Below are 27,722 nucleotides of genomic sequence, written 5' to 3'. Positions count from 1 at the left end.
TTACAATAAAAGTGACTCCAAAATGACACAATACATTATTTACCATACATTTCTATTGGGCACAAAATAATCTGAAACACAACCAAAACAAGTCACAAGTTAACCTGTTTAAACATTTTGTTCACATCGTCCACAGAGAGCGAGATCACACAGTCATCTGAAAAGAACAAGGGCTTTCACGCAAGGCACAGTGTTGTATTCCTCGAAGCGAGCATAAAAAGGCACTTTGCTCGTTTGGGAGTTCTGCATCGCTGGGCAACCCACGGCTGGGTTTCCCTTTGTAACCCGTTATCGTCTGCAAGCCCTGCCACATACGACGAGCGTTGGAGCAGGTGTAATATGAGTCACTCACCACCTTCCGGAGACACTTGAAACCCCACCTCTTTAAGGAATACCTGGGATAGGATAAAGTAATCCTTCTACCCCCTCTTACCCCACCCAACAAAAAAAAAAGTAAAGTGGTTGTCCCACTGGCTATAAGGTGAATGCACCAATTTGTAAGTCGCCCTGGATAAGAGCGTCTGCTAAATGACGATGTAATAGGATTCCACCTTCCCCCTATACGACGAGCATCAGAGCCGGTGTAAACGGATTCCACCTTCCTCCTATATTGTCCTTTTGCATGTTTGATGGCTCATCAGAGGTCATCAGAGGTCGTAGGGGGCTTTCTTGTATGTGTCCATGTCCGTGAGGTCGTAGGGGGCTTTCTTATATGCGTCCATGTCCGTGAGGTCGTAGGGGGCTTTCTTATATGCGTCCATGTCCGTGAGGTCGTAGGGGGCTTTCTTGTATGTGTCCATGTCCGTGAGGTCGTAGGGGGCTTTCTTGTATGTGTCCATGTCCGTGTCCCATTCCTTGTAAGCGGTAGCTCTAGTCTTTAGCCCAGCGTGGGTGTTGCCTGTAATCCATTGTTTCTGGTTAGGGTACGTACGGTCACTGTGGGGACAACATCGTCTATGCACTTATTGATGAAGCCCGTGACTGATGTGGTAAAACTCCTCAATGCTGTTGGATGAATCCCGGATCATATCCCAGTCTGTACCAGCAAAACAGTCTTGTAGCCTCACGTCTGCTTCATCGGACCACTTCCACATTGAGCGAGTCACTGGTACCTCCTGTTTGAGCTTTTGTTTGTAGACAGGAAGCAGGAGAATGGAGTCATGGTCAGATTTGCCGAAGGGAGGATGAGGGATGGCCTTGTATGCGTTTCTGTGAGGTAGAATAAAAGTGGTCTAGAGTTTTAGCGCCCCTAGTGGTGCAGGAGACGTGTTGGTAGAGGTGATGTAGGACGGTTTTAAGTCTCCCTGTGTTAAAGTCTCCGCCCACCTGAAATGCTGCCTCTGGGTGAGCGGTTTCTTGTTTGTTTATGGCCCCATCCAGTTCGTTGAGTGCCAGAGTGGTGTTGGCTTGAGGAGGGGTGTAGACAGACGTGATAATTACAGATGATAACTTTCTTGGTAGATAAAAGGGTCTACAGGCAAATTTCCTTCACACTGGAAGCAGCGCACCAGATGTTGTTTATGATGAGGCACATCCCTCCCCCTTTGGACTTTCCCGAGGCCGCCTTTGTCCGATCGTGGCGCTGCATGGAGAAACCACTGAGTTCTATGTACATAGAGTCATCCTGCCACGCCACGCCTGCCAACTTCTTATGGAATTTGGCTTGACAATGACAGCAATGGAGTTGGCAAGAGCACAAACACATCTGGGACCAGGCTACTCAAACAGCGGACACATCTGGGACCAGGCTACTCAAACAGCACACACATCTGGGACCAGGCTACTCAAACAGCGCACACATCTGGGACCAGGCTACTCAAACAGCACACACATCTGGGACCAGGCTACTCAAACAGCGCACACATCTGGGACCAGGCTACTCAAACAGCACACACATCTGGGACCAGGCTACTCAAACAGCACACACATCTGGGACCAGGCTACTCAAACAGCACACACATCTGGGACCAGGCTACTCAAACAGCACACACATCTGGGACCAGGCTACTCAAACAGCACATAGTAAAAAATAGAAAGACATGCTGCATGGATGAGGACGGTTCCTATTCATCTACACATTATTTGATCAGTTGACTTACTGTCGATGTTAGAGGGCATATTCCCAAAGATTATGAGGTATGGTTCGTAGATGGCCCCCCGGACGATCCAGTCCAGTCGGTCCTCGTTGTGGATGAGGATGCCCTGCTTAGCAACGCCAAATGCTACCACCCAGATACACAGCAGGAACATGAAGAAGAACACGTCCAACATCTGGAGAGAGATAACAAGGACTGTTATTACTGTAAACATAGTTTACTACTACATGATGGTCCATAGCAGTAACCTACCAGGGGGACTCCTGTAGATTCAAGTAAACGAGCTCTAAATGTTGTTATTAAGCGTCTCATAATCTTCCAGGGCTGCATTCAGTATGTTTTTACATTCTGGAACATTCAATTGAATGGAAATGGTGCTTTACTGAATGACCAGTTGAAAAACGGGGAGGGGTTGGGTTGTACAAGAATGTTTTGTGGAAACGTGTTGTTCAGTGCAAACCGTTCAACAGCGGAGGAAACGTTCAAGTGAACTGAACACACCTCTGCTGTCTGTCTCTCTCTGTTGAGACGTCTGGTTTCAGAGTGCCTCAGAACGGGACTTGAATGGCAGTCTATGGCAGGAGCGGCGAAAACAGCTGCTGGTTTTAATTGGCTGATCTATCAGTCCATCACCATCTAGCACCTCCCCCTCTTTGTGGATTTCAAAGGGCGAGCAGCGCAAGTAATGGGCTAAACAAGGGAGTTCGGGAAATTGGAAAGTATGCATCACAGATAAAGTTTGTACATTTAAACTTTACATGCCCAAACTCAGAATCAATCTAGAAGAAGATGGTGCTGCAGCAGTCGTTTTACAGGCTCCTGACCAATTCTGCTATTTAGTGTTTTTTTTTACGGTGATCGTAACTTTCTTTGTACATAATGTCTCCGCCATAATTTCCTATGACCGATAACAGCTTCTGGACATCAGAAAAGCCATCACGAAGATTTCTACTTCAACGAGTGGCAGCTCTGGACATCCTGCTTACTCCGGACCAGGCCCTAATCCCTCCTAAGAGGGAGTGGTGGTGGAAAAGAGGCAGGAGAAGCGGCCTCCTAACGAGATGAAGTCAACGAACAAATAGACCGCCATGTTGGCGAACGTACAGTCACTGGAGAACAAACTGGATGAACTCTGTTCGAGACTATCCTTCTCAACGGGACCTGAAGAACTGTAATATTCTATGTTTCTCTGTGTCTTGGCTAAACAAGGACATGGATAATATCAGTGGTGGAAAAAGTACCCAATTGTCATACTTGGGTAAAAGTAAAGATACCTTAATAGAAAATTACTCAAGTAAAAGTGAAGTACTACTTGAGTAAAAGTATTTGATTTTAAATATGCTTAAGTATCAAAAGTAAAAGTATAAATCATTTAAAATTCCTTATATTAAGCAAAGCAGACGGCACAATGTTCGTGTTTTTTTTAAATTTACGGATAGCCAGGGGGACACTCCAACACTCAGAAATAATTTACAGTACATGCAAAGCTTTTGTGTTTAGTGATTCCGCCAGATCAGAGGCAGTGGAGATGACCAGGGATGTTCAATTGATAAGTGCGTGAATTGGACCATTTTTCTTTTCCTGCTAAGCATTCAAAATGTAACGAGAACTTTTGGGTGTCAGTGAAAGTTTATGGAGTAAAAAGTACATTATGTTCTTTAGGAATATAGTGAAGTAAAAGTAGTCAAAAATATACAGTGGGGAAAGAAAGTATTTAGTCAGCCACCAAATGTGCAAGTTCTCCCACTTAAAAAGATGAGAGAGGCCTGTAATTTTCATCATAGGTACACGTCAACTATGACAGACAAATTGAGAATTTTTTTTACAGAAAATCACATTGTAGGATTTTTAATGAATTTATTTGCAAATTATGGTGGAAAATAAGTATTTGGTCACCTACAAACAAGCAAGATTTCTGGCTCTCACAGACCTGTAACTTCTTCTTTAAGAGGCTCCTCTGTCCTCCACTCGTTACCTGTATTAATGGCACCTGTTTGAACTTGTTATCAGTATAAAATACACCTGTCCACAACCTCAAACAGTCACACTCCAAACTCCACTATGGCCAAGACCAAAGAGCTGTCAAAGGACACCAGAAACAAAATTGTAGACCTGCACCAGGCTGGGAAGACTGAATCTGCAATAGGTAAGCAGCTTGGTTTGAAGAAATCAACTGTGGGAGCAATTATTAGGAAATGGAAGACATACAAGACCACTGATAATCTCCCTCGATCTGGGGCTCCATGCAAGATCTCACCCCGTGGGGTCAAAATGATCACAAGAACGGTGAGCAAAAATCCCAGAACCACACAGGGGGACCTAGTGAATGACCTGCAGAGAGCTGGGACCAGAGTAACAAAGCCTACCATCAGTAACACACTACGCCGCCAGGGACTCAAATCCTGCAGTGCCAGACGTGTCCCTCTGCTTAAGCCAGTACATGTCCAGGCCCGTCTGAAGTTTGGTAGAGTGCATTTGGATGATCCAGAAGAGGATTGGGAGAATGTCAGATGAAGCAGATGAAGCAGATGCTAAGCTACAGGACTGTTTCACTAGCACAGACTGGAATATGTTCCGGGATTCATCTGATAACAGGAGTTTACCACATAAGTCACCAGCTTCATTAACAAGTGCATTGATGACGTCGTCCCCACAGTGGCCGTACGTACACATCCCGACCAGAAGCCATGGATTACAGGCAACATCCGCACTGAGCTAAAGGCTGGAGCTGCCGCTTTCAAGGAGCGGGACTCTAACCCGGACGCTTATAAGAAATCCCGCTACAACCTCAAGAACCATCAAACAGGCAAAGCGTCCAAGACTAAGATCGAATCCCACTATGCCGGCTCTGACGCTCGTCGGATGTGGCAGGGCTTGCAAACTATTACAGACTACAAAGGGAAGCACAGCTGTGAGCTTCACAGTGACGCTAGTCTACCACACCGATCTTCACAAACCATTTATGTATTGACCTCGCTTTCTGCATGTCATGCTGAAACATAAAAGGGAACTAAGGGGCCGAACCATGAAAAACAGCCCGAGACCATTATTCCTCCTCCACCAAACTTTACAGTTGGCACTATGCATTCAGGCAGGTAGCGTTCTCCTGGCATCCGCCAAACCCAGATTCATCCGTCGGACTACCAGATGGTGAAGCGTGATTCATCACTCCAGAGAACGCGTTTCCACTGCTCCAGAGTCCAATGGCGGCGAGCTTTACACCACTCTAGCCGACGCTTGGCATTGCGCATGGTGATCTTAGGTTTGTGTGCGGCTGCTTGGCCATGGAAACCCATTTCCTGAAGCTCCCGACGAACAGTTCTTGTGCTGACGTTGCTTCCAGAGGCAGTTTGGAACTCTGTAGTGAGTGTTGCAACCAAGAACAGCGCTACGCACTTCAGCACACAAGGGTCCCGTTCTGTCAGCTTGTGTGGCCTTATATTATAAACCATCAGAGACCATCAGAGAACATTATAAACCATCAGAGACCATCAAAGAACATTAGAAACCATCAGAGACCATCAGAGAACATTATAAACCATCAGAGACCATCAGAAACCATTAGAAACCATCAGAGAACATTAGATACTATTAGAGACCCTTAAGCCCAGTTCAGATCAAGACAAGACATGCAGTTCAGACTGTTTCCAGGGTAACGGTGCCTCTTTACATTGATGTGAGGAAACTTTGAATAAAGTTGCCACTGTAACAAACAAGTGTCATGAAATACATGCAACAGAAACTGGGTCCAGTTTTTGACTTGTCAGAAATGTCAGCAAGCCAGGCTAGCAACACTACATGACCAAAAGTACGTGGACACCTGCTTGTCAAACATCTCATTCCAAAATCATGGGCATTAATATGGAGTTGGTCCCCCCTTTGCTGCTATAACAGCCTCCACTCTTCTGGGAAGGCTTTCCACTAGATGTTGGAACATTGCTTGATGTTGGGCAATTAGGCCTGGCTCGCAGTTGGTGTTCCAATTCATCCCAAAGGTGATCGATGGGGTTGAGGTCAGGGCATCGTGCAGGCCAGTAAACTTCTTCCACACCGATCTTGACAAACCATTTCTGTATGGACCTCGCTTTGTGCACGGGGGCATTGTCATGCTGAAATAGGAAAGGGCCTTCCCCAAACTGTTGCCACAAAGTTGGAAGCACAGTATCATTTAGAATGTCATTGTATGCTGTAGCGTTAAGATTTCCCTTCACTGGAACTAAGGGGCCTAGCCCGAACCATGAAAACAGCCCCAGACCATTATTCCTCCTCCGCAGGTAGCGTTCTCCTGGAATCCGCCAAACCGAGATTCGTCCATCGGACTGCCAGATGATGAAGCGTGATTCATCACTCCAGAGAATGCGTTTCCACTGCTCCAGAGTCCAATGGCGGCCAGCTTTACATCACTCTAGCCAACGAACAGTTATTGTGCAGACGTTGCTTCCAGAGGCAGTTTGGAACTCGGTAGTGAGTGTTGCAACCGAGGACAGACGATTCTGTGAGCTTGCGTGGCCAACCACTTCACGGCTGAGCCTTTGTTGCTCCTAGACGTTTCCACTTCACAATAACAGCACTTACAGTTGACCGGGGCAGCTCTAGCAGGGCAGAAAGTTGACGAACTGACTTGTTGGAAAAGTGGCATCCTATGACGGTGCCATGTTGAAAGTCACTGAGCTCTTCAGTAAGGCCATTCTACTGCCAATGTTTGTCTATGGAGATTGCATGGCTGTGTGCTCAATTTTATATGTTTTTTTGCATGGGCTACGTCTCAATCCACCACATCCACCAATGGCAGCGTTCTGCATCTGTGGAGGAAGGTGGCAGAGCTACAGCGGTGTTTGTCAGACCAGGTTCTCACAAAAACCTCTGTAACATCCGGATGGTTTGGCAACAAACCTCTATAGAAACTCATCTAAAGTTAACCCATACAAATGCATGGAAGTATGGAGGTAGTTTTGTGGCAACAAAATGAAGGGGTTAAATATGTGTAAAAATATACACTGTGTTTTATTATATCTCCTAGACATGGGACACTGCCTTTTTTGCCATTTATGAATTTGTTTTTCAATGCATTTCTATGGGCTACAGTAGTAAAGGCCAGATTCTCTATTTATCTAATCATTTTGGAAAAAAATGTGGGATACATAAAGGGGTCCTAAAATTCCAAATCAAATAGCTAAATGATCCATGGTATGACCTTCATAAAACAATTCCATATGTTTCAGTAGTTCTTCACAGTAGATAAGGCTTGTAACACTGCTAAATAACAACTATCAATCAATTGTTGTTGATGTATTGTCGGGTAGAGATACCTAAGCAACCGCTCTCTATCTCTGTCTCTCTTCCTCTCTGTGTCTGCCGGCCTCCCGGCAAGAACCTCCCGAGTGGCGCAGTGGTCTAAGGCACTGCATCGAGGTGCTAGCTGTGTCACTAGAGATCCTGGTTCGAATCCAGGCTCTGTCGTAGCCAGCCGCGACCGGGAGACCCATGGGGCGGCGCACAGTTGGCCCAGCGTCGTCCAGGGTAGAGGAGGGAATGGCAGGCAGGGAAGTAGCTCAGTTGGTAGAGCATGGTGTTTGCAACGCCAGGGTTGTGGGTTTGATTCCCACGGGGGGCCAGTATTAAAAAATAATAATGTATGCACTCACTAACTGTAAGTCGCTCTGGATAAGAGTGTCTGCAAAATGACTAAAATCTGTCACACCCTGGCTCTGTGGACTCTATATGTTGAGCCAGGGTGTGTATATTCTATGTTTTGTATTTCTGTGTTGGCCAGAGTGGTTCCCAATCAGAGGCAACGAGTGTCAGCTGTTGCTGGTTGTCTCTGATTGGGAGCCATATTTATAGAGGCTGTTTTCCCACAATAGTTGTGGGATCTTGTTCCAGTTGGTTTGTTCCTTTTGGTCTGTACCGTAGGACTGCACGTATCGTTTGTTGTTTTGTTCGAGTTTTACTCTCTTTAAATAAAGTATGTTTGCCTGCAACGCTGTGCCTTGGTCTACCCCGTCTAACGATCGTGACAGAAGATCCCACTATACCAGGACCAAGCAGCGTGTCCAGGAGCAGGCGGCCTGGACATGGGAGGAAGCGCCGGGAAAGGAGCTGGAAAGGTTGGCGATGGCCCAGGTGGGCAAATCGTGGTCCTGGGAGGACATGCTCGGGGGCAAGGGGCCATGGGCTAAGATTAAGGCCCTGGCGAGAGAGGAGCAACGGCGTCAACAGTGTCGTCGTCGGACAGACGAGAGGCAACCCCAGAAAATGTGTAGGGGGGGGGCACATGGCATGGGCGACTGGGCAGCAGGAGGCTGCCACAGGGCAAAATGGGAGACGAGGAGAGAAGGCCACCGGGTTACGGGAGCCATTGGTGAGAGGAGGGAAGGAAGTTGTAGAGGCACGGCGAGAGGTACTGAGGTGTATTGCCAGTCCGTTCCGGCCCGTTCCTGATCCCTGTTTAAGGCCAGTGGTGTGTGTTCCCAGTACGGTCCGGCCTGTTCCTGTTCCTCGCACCAAGCCTACGGTGCGCGTCGCCAGCCCGGCCCGGCCTGTTCCTGCTCCTCGCACCAAGCCTACGGTGCACGTCGCCAGCCTGGCCCGGCCTGTTCCTGCCACTCGCACCAAGCCAGGGGTGCGAGTCGTCAGCCCGGTACGGCCCGTTGCTGCTCCACGCACCAAGCCAGGGGTGCGCATCGTCAGCCCGGTCCGGCCCGTTCCTGTTCCACGCACCAAGCCAGGGGTGCGCATCGTCAGCCCGGTCCGGCCCGTTCCTGCTCCACGCACCAAGCCAGGGGTGCGCATCGTCAGCCCGGTACGGCCCGTTCCGGCTCCACGCACCAAGCCAGGGGTGCGCATCGTCAGCCCGGTCCGGCCCGTAGCTGCTCCACGCACCAAGCCAGGGGTGCGCATCGTCAGCCCGGTCCGGCCCGTCCCTGCTCCACGCACCAGGCCAGGGGTGTGCGTCGTCAGTCCGGCACAACCCGTGCCTGGGTCACCGGTGCCTGGTCAGGTACCGGTCAGCTGCTCCACACCGGAGCTGAAGCAATCCGCTTCTACGATGTCCAGTCCAGCTCCGGTCAGCGGGGCCAAACCGGACCAGGGGCGCCACGGGGGGATGGTTGAAGGGTGGTGGTCTAGCCCGGAGCCGGAACCGCCTCCGAGGAGGAATGCCCACCCAGCCCTCCCCTGGGTTGTTGATGTTTAGGCACGGTCGCAGTCCGCGCCTTTAGGGGGGGGTACTGTCACACCCTGGCTCTGGGACTCTATATGTTGAGCCAGGGTGTGTATATTCTATGTTTTGTATTTCTGTGTTGGCCAGAGTGGTTCCCAATCAGAGGCAACGAGTGTCAGCTGTTGCTGGTTGTCTCTGATTGGGAGCCATATTTATAGAGGCTGTTTTCCCACAATAATTGTGGGATCTTGTTCCAGTTGGTTTGTTCCTTTTGGTCTGTACCGTAGGACTGCACGTATCGTTTGTTGTTTTGTTCGAGTTTTACTCTCTTTAAATAAAGTATGTTTGCCTGCAACGCTGCGCCTTGGTCTACCCCGTCTAACGATCGTGACAAAATCATAACAGGCAGCTGTGGTTTCAGGTCATTGTAGTTAATTACCATGTTTTCTGTGCTTAACTATGATGAGTTGGACGACAATTCAAAGGCCTTTATTGGCATGGGAAACATTTGTTTACATTGCCAAAGCAAGTGAAATAGTCTGTGAAATCTGAGGGAAATATGTGTCTCTAATATGGTCATACATTTGGCAGGAGGTTAGGAAGTGCAGCTCAGTTTCCACCTCATTTTGTGGGCAGTGTGCACATAGCCTGTCTTCTCTTGAGAGCCAGGTCTGCCTATGGCGGCCTTTCTCGATAGCAAGGCTATGCTCAGTGAGTCTGTACATAGTCAAAGCTTTCCTTAAGTTTGGGTCAGTCACAGTGGTCAGGTATTCTGCCACTGTGTACTCTCTGTTTAGGGCCAAATAGCATTCAAATTTTCTCTATTTTTATGTTAATTCTTTCCAATGTGTCAAGTAAATATCTTTTTGTTTTCTCATGATTTGGTTGGGTCTAATTGTGTTGCTGTCCTGGGGCTCTGTGGGGTCTGTTTGTGTTTGTGAACAGCCCCAGAACCAGCTGGCTTAGGGGACCAATAAAGGCCCAGCTGGGTTTGGGAATCGCTTCCTTTTAGGTGGTTGTAGAATTTAACAGCTCTTTTCTGGATTTTGATAATTAGCGGGTATCATCCTTATTCTTCTCTGCATGCATTATTAGGTGTTTTACGTTGTACACTGAGGATATAATCGCAGAATTCTGCATGCAGAGTCTCAATTTGGTGTCCCATTCTGTGAGCTCTTGGTTGGTGAGCGGACCCCAGAACGTACAGCCATAAAGGGAAATGGGTTCTTTAACTGATTCAAGTATTTTTTGCCAGATCCTAATTGGGATGTAAAATGTTATGTTCCTTTTGCTTGCCTTGTCTCTTAGATCGTTCACAGCCCTTTGGAATTTACCTCTGGTGCTGATGTTTAGGCCGAGGTAGGTATAGTTTTTTGTGTGTTCTAGGGAATTTGTATTTGTATTTGTGGTCCTGGAAACTCGACCATTTTTGATAAAACAACATCCAGTTCTATCTGACTACATACTGAGCCTGTTCTTCCATACGGTTCGCTAGGGACTGGTAGGTTGTAGGGTCTTCCATACGGTTCGCTATAGACTGGTAGGTTGTAGGGTCTTCCATACGGTTCGCTAGGGACTGGTAGGTTGTAGGGTCTTCCATACGGTTCGCTAGGGACTGGTAGGTTGTAGGGTCTTCCATATGGTCGCTATAGACTGGTAGGTTGTAGGGTCTTCCATACGGTTCGCTAGGGACTGGTAGGTTGTAGGGTCTTCCATATGGTCGCTATAGACTGGTAGGTTGTAGGGTCTTCCATACGGTTCGCTATAGACTGGTAGGTTGTAGGGTCTTCCATACGGTTCGCTAGGGACTGGTAGGTTGTAGGGTCTTCCATACGGTTCGCTAGGGACTGGTAGGTTGTAGGGTCTTCCATATGGTCGCTATAGACTGGTAGGTTGTAGGGTCTTCCATATGGTCGCTATAGACTGGTAGGTTGTAGGGTCTTCCATACGGTTCGCTATAGACTGGTAGGTTGTAGGGTCTTCCATATGGTCGCTATAGACTGGTAGGTTGTAGGGTCTTCCATATGGTCGCTAGGGACTGGTAGGTTGTAGGGTCTTCCATACGGTTCGCTATAGACTGGTAGGTTGTAGGGTCTTCCATATGGTCGCTATAGACTGGTAGGTTGTAGGGTCTTCCATATGGTCGCTATAGACTGGTAGGTTGTAGGGTCTTCCATATGGTCGCTATAGACTGGTAGGTTGTAGGGTCTTCCATATGGTCGCTATAGACTGGTAGGTTGTAGGGTCTTCCATATGGTCGCTATAGACTGGTAGGTTGTAGGGTCTTCCATACGGTTCGCTATAGACTGGTAGGTTGTAGGGTCTTCCATATGGTTCGCTATAGACTGGTAGGTTGTAGGTTCTTCCATATGGTCGCTATAGACTGGTAGGTTGTAGGGTCTTCCATATGGTCGCTATAGACTGGTAGGTTGTAGGTTCTTCCATACGGTTCGCTATAGACTGGTAGGTTGTAGGTTCTTCCATATGGTCGCTATAGACTGGTAGGTTGTAGGGTCTTCCATATGGTCGCTATAGACTGGTAGGTTGTAGGGTCTTCCATACGGTTCGCTATAGACTGGTAGGTTGTAGGGTCTTCCATATGGTCGCTATAGACTGGTAGGTTGTAGGGTCTTCCATACGGTTCGCTATAGACTGGTAGGTTGTAGGGTCTTCCATACGGTTCGCTAGGGACTGGTAGGTTGTAGGGTCTTCCATACGGTTCGCTATAGACTGGTAGGTTGTAGGTTCTTCCATATGGTCGCTATAGACTGGTAGGTTGTAGGGTCTTCCATACGGTTCGCTAGGGACTGGTAGGTTGTAGGGTCTTCCATACGGTTCGCTATAGACTGGTAGGTTGTAGGTTCTTCCATATGGTCGCTAGGGACTGGTAGGTTGTAGGGTCTTCCATACGGTTCGCTAGGGACTGGTAGGTTGTAGGGTCTTCCATATGGTCGCTATAGACTGGTAGGTTGTAGGGTCTTCCATACGGTTCGCTAGGGACTGGTAGGTTGTAGGGTCTTCCATACGGTTCGCTATAGACTGGTAGGTTGTAGGGTCTTCCATATGGTCGCTAGGGACTGGTAGGTTGTAGGGTCTTCCATACGGTTCGCTAGGGACTGGTAGGTTGTAGGGTCTTCCATATGGTCGCTATAGACTGGTAGGTTGTAGGGTCTTCCATATGGTTCGCTATAGACTGGTAGGTTGTAGGGTCTTCCATATGGTCGCTATAGACTGGTAGGTTGTAGGTTCTTCCATACGGTTCGCTATAGACTGGTAGGTTGTAGGGTCTTCCATATGGTCGCTATAGACTGGTAGGTTGTAGGGTCTTCCATACGGTTCGCTATAGACTGGTAGGTTGTAGGTTCTTCCATATGGTTCGCTATAGACTGGTAGGTTGTAGGGTCTTCCATATGGTCGCTATAGACTGGTAGGTTGTAGGGTCTTCCATATGGTCGCTATAGACTGGTAGGTTGTAGGGTCTTCCATACGGTTCGCTATAGACTGGTAGGTTGTAGGTTCTTCCATACGGTTCGCTATAGACTGGTAGGTTGTAGGGTCTTCCATATGGTCGCTATAGACTGGTAGGTTGTAGGGTCTTCCATATGGTCGCTAGGGACTGGTAGGTTGTAGGGTCTTCCATATGGTCGCTATAGACTGGTAGGTTGTAGGGTCTTCCATATGGTCGCTATAGACTGGTAGGTTGTAGGGTCTGTGTGGGTGGACCATTTCAGATGGTCAGTGATGTGGACGCAGAGGAACTTGAAGCTTTCCACCTTCTCTACTGAGGTCCCATCGATGTGGATGGGGGCATGCTCCTTCTGCTGTCTCCTGAAGAAGAAGACGATCAGCTGCTTCGTTTTCTTCCTCTGCAGCAGACGTAACTCTGGGTCTTCCTTTCCTGTGGCGGTCCTCATGAGGCCAGTTTCATCATAGCACTTGATGGTTTTTGCGACTGCACTTGAAGAAACGTTCAAAGTTCTTGAAATGTTCCGTATTGGGGCTATCTTCTGTGTACAAACCCCCCCCCCCACCTTATATTTTGATTTGTTTAACACTTTTGTGGTTACTACATGATTCCATGTGTGTTATTTCATAGTTTTGATGTCTTCACTATTATTCTACAATGTAGAAAATAGTAAAAATAAAGAAAAAGCCTTGAATGAGTAGGTGTTCTAACCCTTTTAACCAGTAGTGGATATACATGGACAGTTACGACAGAAGCCTGGAGGTTTGTTTCTAGGTGAGAAGACATTTCAACATGTCCAGCCAATAACAGGGCTGCACTGATAACTCCAGCTTGGTTCACAAGTTTCTAAACCATCCCAAACCATCTTTGGTATAGTGTCGCCATGATATTTGAATTGAGGAAGTGTGATCATAATCATTAGCATATTTTAGCGATCCACAGTAGAAGACGTCCTAAATGCCTCCCAGCCTAAACAGCTAACTTGCACTTGATATGCGTTTGTAGGCTAGAAAGTGAACTTGTTCCAAACGTTATGCTGCTGCTTTGCCATCTATTAACAGCAAGGGTTGCATTAAATAGGCACAATATTTTTTTATGATGCATTGCCGATGTTGGTGTGAGATCTATTATCTCAAAGATCTGCCGATGTGAGATCTTTGGTCTCTTTGTTGCCTCTGTCAAGGGGTGCTGAAGGTGGGTGTGGTGCATGAATCAAGCGCAGGACGCAGAAGCTCAGTCCAAAAGACTTTAGTGCAATAATCACGTAGAAAATAAGCACAATAAGCCCGAAGGCGAAATCACGGCGCACACAGGCGTCAAACGGCGCACTAACATGTGCGAAAACCCTCTCCAAAACACTGGAGGGAAGTACGTAGCTCCAACACGAAACAGATGAGCAATCACACACAAAGACAAACACAACCAACTAAATAAGACACTAACGAGGACTAACAAGACACAGGTGTACAACATAAAGACAAAACCAAATGAACATGAAACATCGATCGGTGGCAGCTAGTACTCCGGGGACGACGACCGCCGAAGCCTGCCCGAACCAGGAGGAGGAGCAGCCTCGGCCGAAACCGTGACAGTACCCCCCCCTTGGCGCGCGGCTCCAGCCGTGCGCCGACCCCGGCCTCGGGGACGACCAGGAGGACGCGGAGCAGGGCGCGCGGGATGGTCCCGGTGGAACTCCGACAGGAGAGATGGGTCTAGGATGTCCCTCCGCGGCACCCAGCACCGCTCCTCCGGGCCGTACCCCTCCCACTCCACGAGATACTGGAGACCCCCCATCCGGCGTCTGGAGTCCAAGATGGACCGAACGGTGTACGCCGGAGCCCCCTCGATGTCCAGTGGGGGCGGAGGAGTCTCTCCTATCTCATTGTCCTGGAGTGGACCAGCTACCACCGGCCTGAGAAGAGACACATGGAACGAGGGGTTAATATTCTTATACTCAACAGGTAGATGTAACCTATAACACACCTCGTTCAATCTTCTCAGGACTTTAAAGGGCCCCACAAACCGCCGACCCAGCTTCCGGCAGGGCAGGCGGAGGGGTAGGTTTCTGGTAGAGAGCCAGACTCGATCTCCAGGTGCGTACACCGGCCCCTCACTGCGGTGGAGATTGGCGCTCGCCTTGTGACGAAGGACGGCCCGCTGCAGGTGGACGTGGGCAGCGTTCCACGTCTCTTCCGAGCGCCTCATCCAATCATCCACCGCAGGGGCCTCGATCTGGCTCTGCTGCCACGGTGCCAGAACCGGCTGGTAACATAACACACATTGGAAGGGGGTTAGATTGGTAGAGGAGTGGCGGAGAGAGTTCTGGGCCATCTCGGCCCAGGGAATGTACCGTGCCCACTCCTCAGGCCGGTCCTGGCAATACGACCTCAGAAACCTACCCACATCCTGGTTGACACGTTCTACCTGCCCGTTACTCTCCGGGTGGTACCCTGAGGTAAGGCTAACCGAGACCCCCAAACGCTCCATGAACGCTCTCCAAACACGGGAGGTAAACTGGGGGCCTCGATCAGACACTATATCCTCGGGTACCCCGTAATGCCGGAAGACGTGGGTAAATAGGGCCTCAGCGGTCTGTAGGGCAGTAGGAAGACCCGACATAGGGAGATTCCCCTGAGAGAGGGGAAGGTCTGTCACAAAATCCACCGAGAGGTGGGACCATGGTCGTTGTGGAACGGGCAGGGGTTGTAACTTACCCCTGGGCAGATGTCGGGGCGCCTTACACTGGGCGCACACCGAGCAGGAGGAGACATAAACCCTCACATCCCTAGCAAAAGTAGGCCACCAGTATTTAGTGCTAAGGCAATGCACTGTCCGGCCAATACCTGGATGTCCAGAGGAGGGTGACGTGTGAGCCCAGTAAATGAGTCGATCCCGAATCTCGAGCGGAACGTACTTCCGACCCTCAGGACACTGTGGAGGGCTGGGGTCGGTACGCAACGCTCGCTCGATTTCGGCATCGACCTCCCACACCACCGGTGCCACAAGGCAAGACTCTGGTAGTATGGGAGTAGGCTCAACGGACCTCTCCTCCATGTCATACCGCCGGGACAGTGCATCTGCCTTACCATTCTGGGACCCAGGGATGTACGTGATTTTAAATACGAACCTGGTGAGAAACATACTCCATCGAGCCTGGCGAGGGTTCAGTCTCCTCGCTGCCCGGATGTACTCCAGGTTCCGATGGTCAGTCAAAATGAGGAAAGGGTGTTGAGCCCCCTCAAGCCAATGCCTCCACACCTTAAGGGCTTGAACTACAGCTAACAGCTCCCTGTCCCCAACGTCATAGTTACGCTCCGCCGGGCTGAGCTTTTTAGAGTAAAAAGCACAGGGGCGGAGTTTAGGTGGCAAGCCGGACCGTTGAGAGAGAACGGCCCCTATACCTGCCTCAGACGCGTCCACCTCAACCTGAAAGGGTAATGCGGGATCCGGATGCGCCAGCACCGGAGCCGACGTAAACAGGTCCTTCAGTCTCCCAAAGGCCCTGTCCGCATCAGCTGACCACTGCAGGCGCACCGGGGACCCTTTCAGCAGAGACGTGATGGGAGCTGCCACCTGTCCAAAACCCCGGATAAACCTCCGGTAGTAATTCGCAAAGCCCAAGAACTGCTGCACCTCTTTTACAGTGGTTGGGGTTTGCCAATTACGCACAGCGGACACACGATCCACCTCCATTCTCACCCCTGACGCGGACAACCGATAACCCAAAAAGGAGACCGACTCCTGGAAAAACAGACATTTCTCTGCCTTGACATATAGGTCGTGCTCCAACAGCCTCCTCAATACACGACGCACCAGGGTTACATGCTCGTCTCGGGTAGACGAGTACACCAGAATATCATCAATGTACACGACCACCCCTTGTCCCTGCATATCCCGGAAAATGTCATCTACGAAGGATTGGAAGACTGATGGAGCATTCATCAACCCATATGGCATGACAAGATACTCGAAATGACCTGACGTGGTACTAAACGCTGTCTTCCATTCGTCGCCCTCCCTAATGCGCACCAAGTTATACGCGCTCCTGAGATCCAGTTTTGTGAAAAACCGCGCTCCATGCAATGACTCCGTCATGGTCGCAATCAGAGGGAGTGGATAACTGTATTTCACAGTAATCTGATTGAGACCACGGTAATCAATGCACGGGCGCAAACCTCCATCTTTCTTTTTCACAAAAAAGAAGCTCGAGGAGGCGGGAGAAGTGGAGGGCCGAATGTATCCCTGTCTCAAAGATTCGGCTATGTAAGTCTCCATAGCTTTTCTCTCCTCTTGAGACAAAGGATACACATGGCTCCGTGGGAGCGCTGCTCCTGCCTGGAGATCAATCGCACAATCCCCCTGTCTATGAGGAGGCAACTGTGTCGCCCTAGTCTTGCTAAACACGAGAGCTAAATCCCCATATTCAGGCGGAATGTGCAGTGCGGGCACTTGGTTTGGACTTTCCACCGAAGTCGTCCCCACGGAAACACCCAGACATCGCCCCTCGCACTGAGCAGACCACCCATCGAGAGCCCTCTGTTGCCACGAAATAGCAGGGTTATGGGTGCTTAACCAGGGAATTCCCAGCACCACTGGGTACGCAGGAGAGTCGATCAGATACAGCTGTATAGTCTCTTAATGACCCCCCTGCGCACACATCCTAAGTGGCGCTGTGATCTCCCTAATCAACCCCGACCCCAACGGGCGGCTATCTAAGGCATGAACGGGAAAAGGTTTGTCAACAGGTAGGAGAGGGATCCCTAAATCTACACAAAACTTCCGATCAACAAAATTCCCAGCTGCGCCTGAATCTACTAGCGCCTTATGCTGGGAATGAGGTAAAACCTGTGGAAAACAAACAGGTATACAAAAGTGCGCAACAGAAAGCTCTGGGTAAGTGGGACGTCTACTCACCTGGGAGACCCCCCCAGTGCGTGGCCTGTTGTCTTCTCCCCCGGGGAACCCTCCCCAGCACCTGGCCGCAGTGTGCCCTCCACGACCGCACTTGGTGCAGGAGACAGGCCCCCTTGGGCTCCTCCTCCTCCTTTCTCTAGCGCCGGCACCCCCGAGCTCCATAGGGCTCGGCTCGGAGGTGCCGGAGGGCGGAATGGACGGACCCCCCTCGGGACGTCCACGGGTGGCCAGCAGGGTGTCCAGACGGATGGACATATCGACCAACTGGTCGAAGGTAAGATGGGTATCCCTGCAGGCCAACTCACGTTGAACGTCCTCCCGTAGGCTACATCGAAAATGGTCAATGAGGGCCTGTTCATTCCACCCTGCGTCTGCCGCTAGAGTCCGGAACTCTAGAGCAAACGCCTGTGCGCTCCTCCTCCCCTGTCTCAAGTGGACTAGACGCTCCCCCGCCGCTTTGCCCTCAGGTGGATGGTCGAACACGGCCTTGAAGCGACGGGAGAACTCGGCGTAGGAGATGGTGTTGGCGTCCATCTTCCTCCACTCGGCGTTAGCCCACTCCAACGCCTTGCCCGTGAGACAGGAGATGAGGGCGGAAACGCTCTCGTGTCCCGAGGGCACCGGGTGTACAGTGGCCAGGTAGAGCTCCACCTGCAGGAGGAACCCCTGACACCCGGCAGCTGTTCCGTCATACGCCCTCGGGAGCGAGAGCCGAATCCCCCTGGGTTCCGGACCTGGGACTGGTGGACCGGCCGATGGGGTTGGCAGAGTAGGTGGAGGCGTGGGTACCCCGCTGGCCTCCCATCGGTGCAAGGTGTTGATGACGTCCTGTAGAGCGGTCCCCAGTTGTCGTATCTGGTCATCTTGGCCGCGGACATGCTCCTCGAGCGACTCAGGCGTAACTGCAGATCCTGCTGATTCCATTCTGGTGTGTGATTCTGTCAAGGGGTGCTGAAGGTGGGTGTGGTGCATGAATCAAGCGCAGGACGCAGAAGCTCAGTCCAAAAGACTTTAGTGCAATAATCACGTAGAAAATACGCACAATAAGCCCGAAGGCGAAATCACGGCGCACACAGGCGTCAAACAAACGGCGCACTAACATGTGCGAAAACCCTCTCCAAAACACTGGAGGGAAGTACGTAGCTCCAACACGAAACAGATGAGCAATCACACACAAAGACAAACACAACCAACGAGAACTAAATAGGACACTAACGAGGACTAACAAGACACAGGTGTACAACATAAAGACAAAACCAAACGAACATGAAACATCGATCGGTGGCAGCTAGTACTCCGGGGACGACGACCGCCGAAGCCTGCCCGAACCAGGAGGAGGAGCAGCCTCGGCCGAAACCGTGACAGCCTCTCTGATTAATGCCCTCCTTGCCTGGTCCGTGAGTTTTGGTGGGCGGCCCTCTCTTCGCAGGTTTGTTGTGGTGCCATATTCTTTCAATTTTTTTTATAATGGATTTAATGGTGCTCCGTGGGATGTTCAATGTTTCTGATATTTTTTTATAACCCAACCCTGATCTGTACTTCTCCACAACTTTGTCCCTGACCTGTTTGGATAGGTCCTTTGTCTTCATGGTGCCCCTTGCTTAGTGGTGTTGCAGACTCTGGGGCCTTTCAGAACAGGTGTATATATACTGAGATCATGTGACACTTAGATTGCACACAGGTGGACTTTATTTAACTAATTATGTGACTTCTGAAGGTAATTGGTTGCACCAGATCTTATTTAGGGGCTTCATAGCAAAGGGGGTGAATACATATGCACGCACCACTTTTCCGTTATTTATTTTGTAGAATTTTTTGAAACAACTTATTTTTTTCATTTCACTTCACCAATTTGGACTATTTTGTGTATGTCCATTGCATGAAATCCAAATAAAAATCTATTTAAATTACAGGTTGTAATGCAACAAAATAGGAAAAACGCCAAGGGGGATGAATACTTTTGCAAGGCACTGTATAGTTGATAAAGATTCTAAAGAATTTGAAATGAGGATAGCCTGAACATGTGAAAGTTGTTTTGGTGTATGTAGCTTGAATGGTTCAAGAGTTACTGTTGGCGAGTTATTTTATGCAAAGGAATGCAAATGTCTATAGTTACAGTCGATAAATGTTTTAAAGAATTTGAAGTTTGGGAAAGTGGTCAAAGTAACTGATTTGTGTCAGAAGTTCCGTTGTTTACAGTGAATATAATGTTGGGAGAGATGAAGTCCCTCCAGATCAGTGAATATAATGTTGGGAGAGATGAAGTCCCTCCAGATCAGTCTGCATTTTTTAAAGTTTGAACAGCGAATAAGAATAATAACTAAGTCAGAAATAATTTGTACAATAGCTAAAGTGCTGCTGTCGCAAATATAATTTTGCACTTCTGTGTTTAGCAGAGTAACATTCTGTCCTATCCAACAGACACCAAATGTGAGAAGTAATATTGTAGTAATATTGTAGTAATATTGTAGTTGCCTATATGACTTTTTCTCAACAACTTACTTTTGGGCTCTTCCCAACAATGCAGAGAGAAAAATATAGAACAAAATAACAACACGAGGAATAAATACACAATGAGTAACGATAACTTGGATATATACAGTACAGGAGGTACCAGTACTGAGTCAATGTGCAGGGGTACCAGGTAATAACATGGCTATATGTACAGGGTACCAGTACTGAGTCCATGTGCAGGGGTACTAGGTAATAACTTGACTATATACACAGGGTACCAGTACTGAGTCCATGTGCAGGGGTACCAGGTAATAACTTGGCTATATGTACAGGGTACCAGTACTGAGTCAATGTGCAGGGGTACCAGGTAATAACTTGACTATATACACTGGGTACCAATACTGAGTCAATGTGCAGGGGTACCAGGTAATTGAGGTAATATGTACATATAGGTAGGGGTAAAGTGACTAGGCAACAGGATAGATAATAGACAGTAGCAGCAGTATACTGTAGGTAGGGGTAAAGTGACTAGACAACAGGATAGATAATAGACAGTAGCAGCAGTATACTGTAGGTAGGGGTAAAGTGACTAGACAACAGGATAGATAATAGACAGTAGCAGCAGTATACTGTAGGTAGGGGTAAAGTGACTAGACAACATGATAGATAATAGACAGTAGCAGCAGTATACTGTAGGTAGGGGTAAAGTGACTAGGCAACAGGATAGATAATAGACAGTAGCAGCAGTATACTGTAGGGAGGGGTAAAGTGACTAGACAACAGGATAGATAATAGACAGTAGCAGTGCAAAGGGGGTCAATGCATATCAGTGGAGGCTCCTCAGAGGAGGAAGGGGAGGACCATCTTCCTCAGTGAATTCCATAAAAATAGTGAAAACATTAAAAAGATTATCATTTTTAGAAAAAACTATACTAAATATATTCACATGTCACCGAATAATTGATTAAAACGCACTGTTTTTCAATGGGTACATTGACTTCAATACAGAACCTAGGAGGCTCATGGTTCTCACCCACTTCAATAGACTTACACAGTAATTATGACAACTTCCGGAGGATGTCCTCCAAACTATCAGAGCTCTTGCGGCATGAACTGACATGTTGTCCACCCAATCAAAGGATAAGAGAATGAATCTAGTACTGAAAGCATAAACTACAACTAGCTAGCACTGCAGTGCATAAAGAGAGAGAAAGACAATAGTTGAACAGTTTTGAACAAATTAATTTCTTCCAAAATTAGTAGAAGCGCGCAAGAGAGAGAGACATAGCTACAGTGGGGAAAAAAAGTATTTAGTCAGCCACCAATTGTGCAAGTACTCCCACTTAAAAAGATGAGAGAGGCCTGTAATTCTCATCATAGGTACACGTCAACTATGACAGACAAATTGAGAGAGAAAAAATTCCAGAAAATCACATTGTAGGATTTTTAATGAATTTATTTGCAAATTATGGTGGATAATAAGTATTTGGTCACTTACAAACAAGCAAGATTTCTGGCTCTCACAGACCTGTAACTTCTTCTTTAAGAGACTCCTCTGTCCTCCACTCGTTACCTGTATTAATGGCACCTGTTTGAACTTGTTATCAGTATAAAAGACACCTGTCCACAACCTCAAACAGTCACACTCCAAACTCCACTATGGCCAAGACCAAAGAGCTGTCAAAGGACACCAGAAACAAAATTGTAGACCTGCACCAGGCTGGGAAGACTGAATCTGCAATAGGTAAGCAGCTTGGTTTGAAGAAATCAACTGTGGGAGCAATTATTAGGAAATGGAAGACATACAAGACCACTGATAATCTCCCTCGATCTGGGGCTCCACGCAAGATCTCACCCCGTGGGGTCAAAATGATCACAAGAACGGTGAGCAAAAATCCCAGAACCACACCTAGTGAATGACCTGCAGAGAGCTGGGACCAAAGTAACAAAGCCTACCATCAGTAACACACTACGCCGCCAGGGACTCAAATCCTGCAGTGCAAGACGTGTCCCCCTGCTTAAGCCAGTACATGTCCAGGCCCGTCTGAAGTTTGCTAGAGTGCATTTGGATGATCCAGAAGAGGATTGGGAGAATGTCATATGGTCAGATGAAACCAAAATAGAACTTTTTGGTAAAAACTCAACTCGTCGTGTTTGGAGGACAAAGAATGCTGAGTTGCATCCAAAGAACACCATGCCTACTGTGAAGCATGGGGGTGGAAACATCATGCTTTGGGGCTGTTTTTCTGCAAAGGGACCAGGACGACTGATCCGTGTAAAGGAAAGAATGAATGGGGCCATGTATCGTGAGATTTTGATTGAAAACCTCCTTCCATCAGCAAGGGCATTGAAGATGAAACGTGACTGGGTCTTTCAGCATGACAATGATCCTAAACACACCGCCCGGGCAACGAAGGAGTGGCTTCGTAAGAAGTATTTCAAGGTCCTGGAGTGGCCTAGCCAGTCTCCAGATCTCAACCCCATAGAAAATCTTTGGAGGGAGTTGAAAGTCTGTGTTGCCCAGTGACAGCCCCAAAACATCACTGCTCTAGAGGAGATCTGCATGGAGGAATGGGCCAAAATACCAGCAACAGTGTGTGAAAACCTTGTGAAGACTTACAGAAAACGTTTGACCTGTGTCATTGCCAACAAAGGGTATGTAACAAAGTATTGAGAAACTTTTGTTATTGACCAAATACTTATTTTCCACCATAATTTGCATATAAATTCATAAAAAATCCTACAATGTGATTTTCTGGATTTTTTTTTCTCATTTTGTCTGTCAGAGTTGACGTGTACCTATGATGAAAATTACAGGCCTCTCTCATCTTTTTAAGTGGGAGAACTTGCACAATTGGTGGCTGACTAAATACTTTTTTTCCCCACTGTATATTTGATTGAATTTTTTTTAACTTTCACTTAACTAGCAAATGCAGCTAGCTAGTTTAGCCTACTCAAACACCAGGCTCAAACAGAGAGGGATGCTATGTTAGCTAGCTGGCTATGGCTATCCAACACTGGAACTCTTCCAAGTCAAGATAAGCTTTTGGTTTTATATATGTATTTCTGTTGTATTTTTTACTTTGTTTTGTTTTACCCCATATGTAACTCTGTGTTGTTGTTTTTATCGCACTGCTTTGCTTTATCTTGGCTAGGTCGCAGTTGTAAATTAGAACTTGTTCTCAACTGGTTTACCTGGTTAAATAAAGGTGAAAAAAATAAAATAATAATAATAATAATAATAAAAAAATTGCCACCTGGGCCCGCCGGTGTAACTGCTAAACTGCTTGCTAAGTGTACACTGTACTGCATGATCGTAGCGGGTTTACTAACACGTTAGTTGTAGTAGCTATGTTGACTATGACGTTACTTTAGCTAATATGGTGACAACGATGTAGGCTGTGTGTAGCGGTTAGCGGTTATGATGGTTTGGCTTGGAAAGGTTTTTTCGCCTGGTCACAGACAGCTGATGTGTTGTGCACTGAAGTCCACAAGCGCAGGGAAAAGGTGAGAGGAGGAGAGCGCGTAGATAGTTTCGGGAAGGAATTATATATACAACGAGCAAAGGGATCATGCTGTTTTTATGTGGCTGCTATGAAAGTCAACTGTTTGCGTTTGATCAGGGGTGTATTCATTCCGCCGATTCTGTTGAAAAAGGTTTCTTAAACGGAAGCAAACGTAACAAAACTGGGATAAACATACCTGAATTTGTTCGATGCAGGAAAGAGTGTGCAAGGCGGTATTGAATGTGTCACTGTCTGTCACCTTGATTACTCAAAATTCTCTCGACCTGTGCACCTACGTTGTAAACTTTCATTCATGCTAGGTTGTAGCAACCTCATGATGGGTACAGGGAAAATGTTAGTATCATGTAGTAGCCTAAACCTATCGATGTTACATTGAGCTGGGTGAATGGAATATGAATGACTGTCATCCAATATGCTGTAATAGAAATAAGGCCATTCTCATAAAAAATATAATCATCCTCCCTCATCTTTATTTATTTATTTCAACTTTATTTAACCAGGTAAGCCAGTTGAGAACAAGTTCTCATTTACAACTGCGACCTGGCCAAGATAAAGCAAAGCAGTGCGATAAAAACAACACAGAGTTACATATGGGGTAAAACAAAACATAAAGTCAAAAATACAACAGAAAATATATATACAGTGTGTGCAAATGTAGTAAGTTATGGAGGTAAGGCAATAAATAGGCCATAGTGCAAAATAATTACAATTTAGTATTAACACTGGAGTGATAGATGTGCAGAAGATGATGTGCAAATAGAGATACTGGGGTGCAAATTAGCAAAATAAATAACAATATGGTGATGAGGTAGTTGGGTGGGCTAATTACAGATGGGCTGTGTACAGGTGCAGTGATCGGTAAGCTGCTCTGACAACTGATGCTTAAAGTTAGTGAGGGAGATAAGAGTCTCCAGCTTCAGAGATTTTTGCAGTTTGTTCCAGTCATTAGCAGCAGAGAACTGGAAGGAATGGCGGCCAAAGGAGGTGTTGGCTTTGGGGATGAAAAGTGAGATATACCTGCTGGAGCGCAGACTACGGGTGGGTGCTGCTATGGTGACCAATGAGCTAAGGCTGGGATTTGCCTAGCAGTGATTTATAGATGACCTGGAGCCAGTGGGTTTGGCGACGAATATGTAGTGATGGCCAGCCAACGAGAGCATACAGGTCACAATGGTGGGTAGTATATGGGGCTTTGGTGACAAAACGGATGGCACTGTGATAGACTACATCCAATTTGCTGAGTAGAGTGTTGGAGGCTATTTTGTAATTGACATCACCGAAGTCAAGGATCGGTAGGATAGTCAGTTTAACGAGGGCATGTTTGGCAGCATGAGTGAAGGAGGCTTTGTTGCGAAATAGGAAGCCGATTCTAGATTTAACTCTGGATTGGAGATGCTTAATATGAGTCTGGAAGGAGAGTTTACAGTCTAACCAGACACCTAGGTATTTGTAGTTGTCCACATATTCTAAGTCAGACCCGCCGAGAGTAGTGATTCTAGTCGGGCGGGCGGGTGCAAGCAGCGTTCGATTGAAGACCATGCATTTAGTTTTACTAGCGTTTAAGAGCAGTTGGAGGCTACGGAAGGAGTGCTGTATGGCATTGAAGCTCGTTTGGAGGTTTGTTAACACAGTGTCCAATGAAGGGCCAGATGTATACAAAATGGTGTCGTCTGCGTAGAGGTGGATCTGAGAGTCACCAGTAGCAAGAGCGACATCATTGATATACACAGAGAATAGAGTCGGCCCGAGAATTGAACCCTGTGGCACCCCCATAGAGACTGCCAGAAGTCCAGACAACAGGCCCTCCGATTTGACACATTGAATTCTATCTGAGAAGGCAGTCATTTGAGAAACCAAGGCTATTTAGTCTGCCAATAAGAATGCGGTGATTGACAGAGTCGAAAGCCTTGGCCAGAGTTGTTAAACGGCACCGACCGCCACTGTAGCCCAGATAGCTATTTGGTTAACTATCTTATGGCTTGGGGGTTAGGGTTAGTTCAGTTCCATTACACATACGAGTCATTGGACGAAGGCGTCTTCTGTACGGAGTCATTGGACGAAGGCGTCTTCTGTACGGAGTCATTGGACGAAGGCGTCTTCTGTACGGAGTCATTGGACGAAGGCGTCTTCTGTACGGAGTCATTGGACGAAGGCGTCTTCTGTACGGAGTCATTGGACGAAGGCGTCTTCTGTACGGAGTCATTGGACGAAGGCGTCTTCTGTACGGAGTCATTGGACGAAGGCGTCTTCTGTACGGAGTCATTGGACGAAGGCGTCTTCTGTACGGAGTCATTGGACGAAGGCGTCTTCTGTACGGAGTCATTGGACGAAGGCGTCTTCTGTACGGAGTCATTGGACGAAGGCGTCTTCTGTACGGAGTCATTGGACGAAGGCGTCTTCTGTACGGAGTCATTGGACGAAGGCGTCTTCTGTACGGAGTCATTGGACGAAGGCGTCTTCTGTACGGAGTCATTGGACGAAGGCGTCTTCTGTACGGAGTCATTGGACGAAGGCGTCTCCTGTACGGCGTCATTGGACGAAGGCGTCTTCTGTACGGAGTCATTGGACGAAGGCGTCTTCTGTACGGAGTCATTGGACGAAGGCGTCTTCTGTACGGAGTCATTGGACGAAGGCGTCTTGTGTACGGAGTCATTGGACGAAGGCGTCTTCTGTACGGAGTCATTGGACGAAGGCGTCTTCTGTACGAAGTCATTGGACGAAGGCGTCTTGTTTTGTTAAGACCTCTCGGTCTGAACATTAACACACATCTCTGAACCCTAATCTCCCTACATCTCTGTATTCACTAACTGTAAGTCACTCTGGATAAGAGCGTCTGCTAAATGACTTAAATGTAAATGTATATCTCTTGCGGTACGGTTTGGGAAACATAAGGACCTTATTTTTCATATCAGCGAGAAATAATTTTCAAAAAACAAAAGGTTAAATTGATACTCACCTTTATAGGGTCAGGGTTCCCACACGGCCATATTAACAGATGGAAGACAGACTGGACTACCTGTGCTAAATAGCTATCTGTGTCTCCAAACACCAATGTGTAAACGGTTAGTTAGCCAAATAGCTAACAAGCTAGCTACATAGAGTGGTGAGGAGGAGGAGTCTACCAAGTCTGGAAGCGACTTCACCATTCATTTCCTGGATTCAGGGTTCACTCAAACATCGTTTTAAGCTTTGTTTTACTATTGACAGTTACAGCTAATTTCCAGATTGTAAATCGATTCGCTCTCCTTAAATATTTGTCACCTGATGTATTCATTTCAGTCTCTGAATTGTTTAATCAAACTCCTGATATCAGGGCATAAAAACTACAATCACTGTCCTGAATGCGCCCAGCTATATCCTGTTCCGGTTTTCCTGAACGCGCCCAGCTATATCCTGTTCCGGTTTTCCTGAACGCGCCCAGCTATATCCTGTTCCGGTTTTCCTGAACGCGCCCAGCTATATCCTGTTCCGGTTTTCCCTGGCTAAACTACTCTCAACTTCAAAACTCCTTTGCTAGTTATACAATCATGTAACTAAGAAATTGTCTGAAAAGAAACTTGAAAATGAAAATGATGTATTGTTTTGTTGTCATCATGGTTCGAGCTACAGTATCGGTCGCGACGGTGGTGAAGGATATCATTGCTACTTAACGCGGATCCGAGTTCAGTTTTGAGATCCACCGGCAGGGTTAGCTGGACGTTTGAGATCCATCGGGAGGGTTAGCTGGACGTTTGAGATCCAACGGCAGGGTTAGCTGGACGTTTGAGATCCATCGGCAGGGTTAGCTGGACGTTTGAGATCCATCGGCAGGGTTAGCTGGACGTTTGAGATCCACCGGCAGGGTTAGCTGGACGTTTGAGATCCACCGGCAGGGTTAGCTGGACGTTTGAGATCCACCGGCAGGGTTAGCTGGACGTTTGAGATCCATCGGGAGGGTTAGCTGGACGTTTGAGATCCATCGGGAGGGTTAGCTGGACGTTTGAGATCCATCGGGAGGGTTAGCTGGACGTTTGAGATCCATCGGGAGGGTTAGCTGGACGTTTGAGATCCATCGGGAGGGTTAGCTGGACGTTTGAGATCCACCGGCAGGGTTAGCTGGACGT

The 27,722-nt window shown here is 47.7% G+C and overlaps 1 protein-coding gene across 1 annotated transcript in view; it reads right to left on the bottom strand.

Annotated features, from left to right (window-relative positions):
- Positions 1–27,722, bottom strand: part of trpm2 (transient receptor potential cation channel, subfamily M, member 2) — a gene marked incomplete at both ends in the record, with an annotated part of 163,926 nt that overhangs the window by 17,499 nt on the left and 118,705 nt on the right. The window contains one exon of the mRNA XM_084191567.1: positions 2,100–2,271. Coding sequence (XP_084047693.1) covers positions 2,100–2,271 — 172 coding nt within the window. The remainder of the gene's footprint in view (positions 1–2,099; positions 2,272–27,722) is intronic.

Source organism: Coregonus lavaretus, assembly GCF_964263955.1.
Source record: "Coregonus lavaretus genome assembly, contig: HAP1_SCAFFOLD_261, whole genome shotgun sequence".
In the NCBI taxonomy this organism is placed as follows: Eukaryota; Metazoa; Chordata; class Actinopteri; order Salmoniformes; family Salmonidae; genus Coregonus; species Coregonus lavaretus.
The sequence above is the reverse complement of the archived record's forward strand: the minus strand, read 5'-3'. Positions and strand labels throughout refer to the sequence as shown.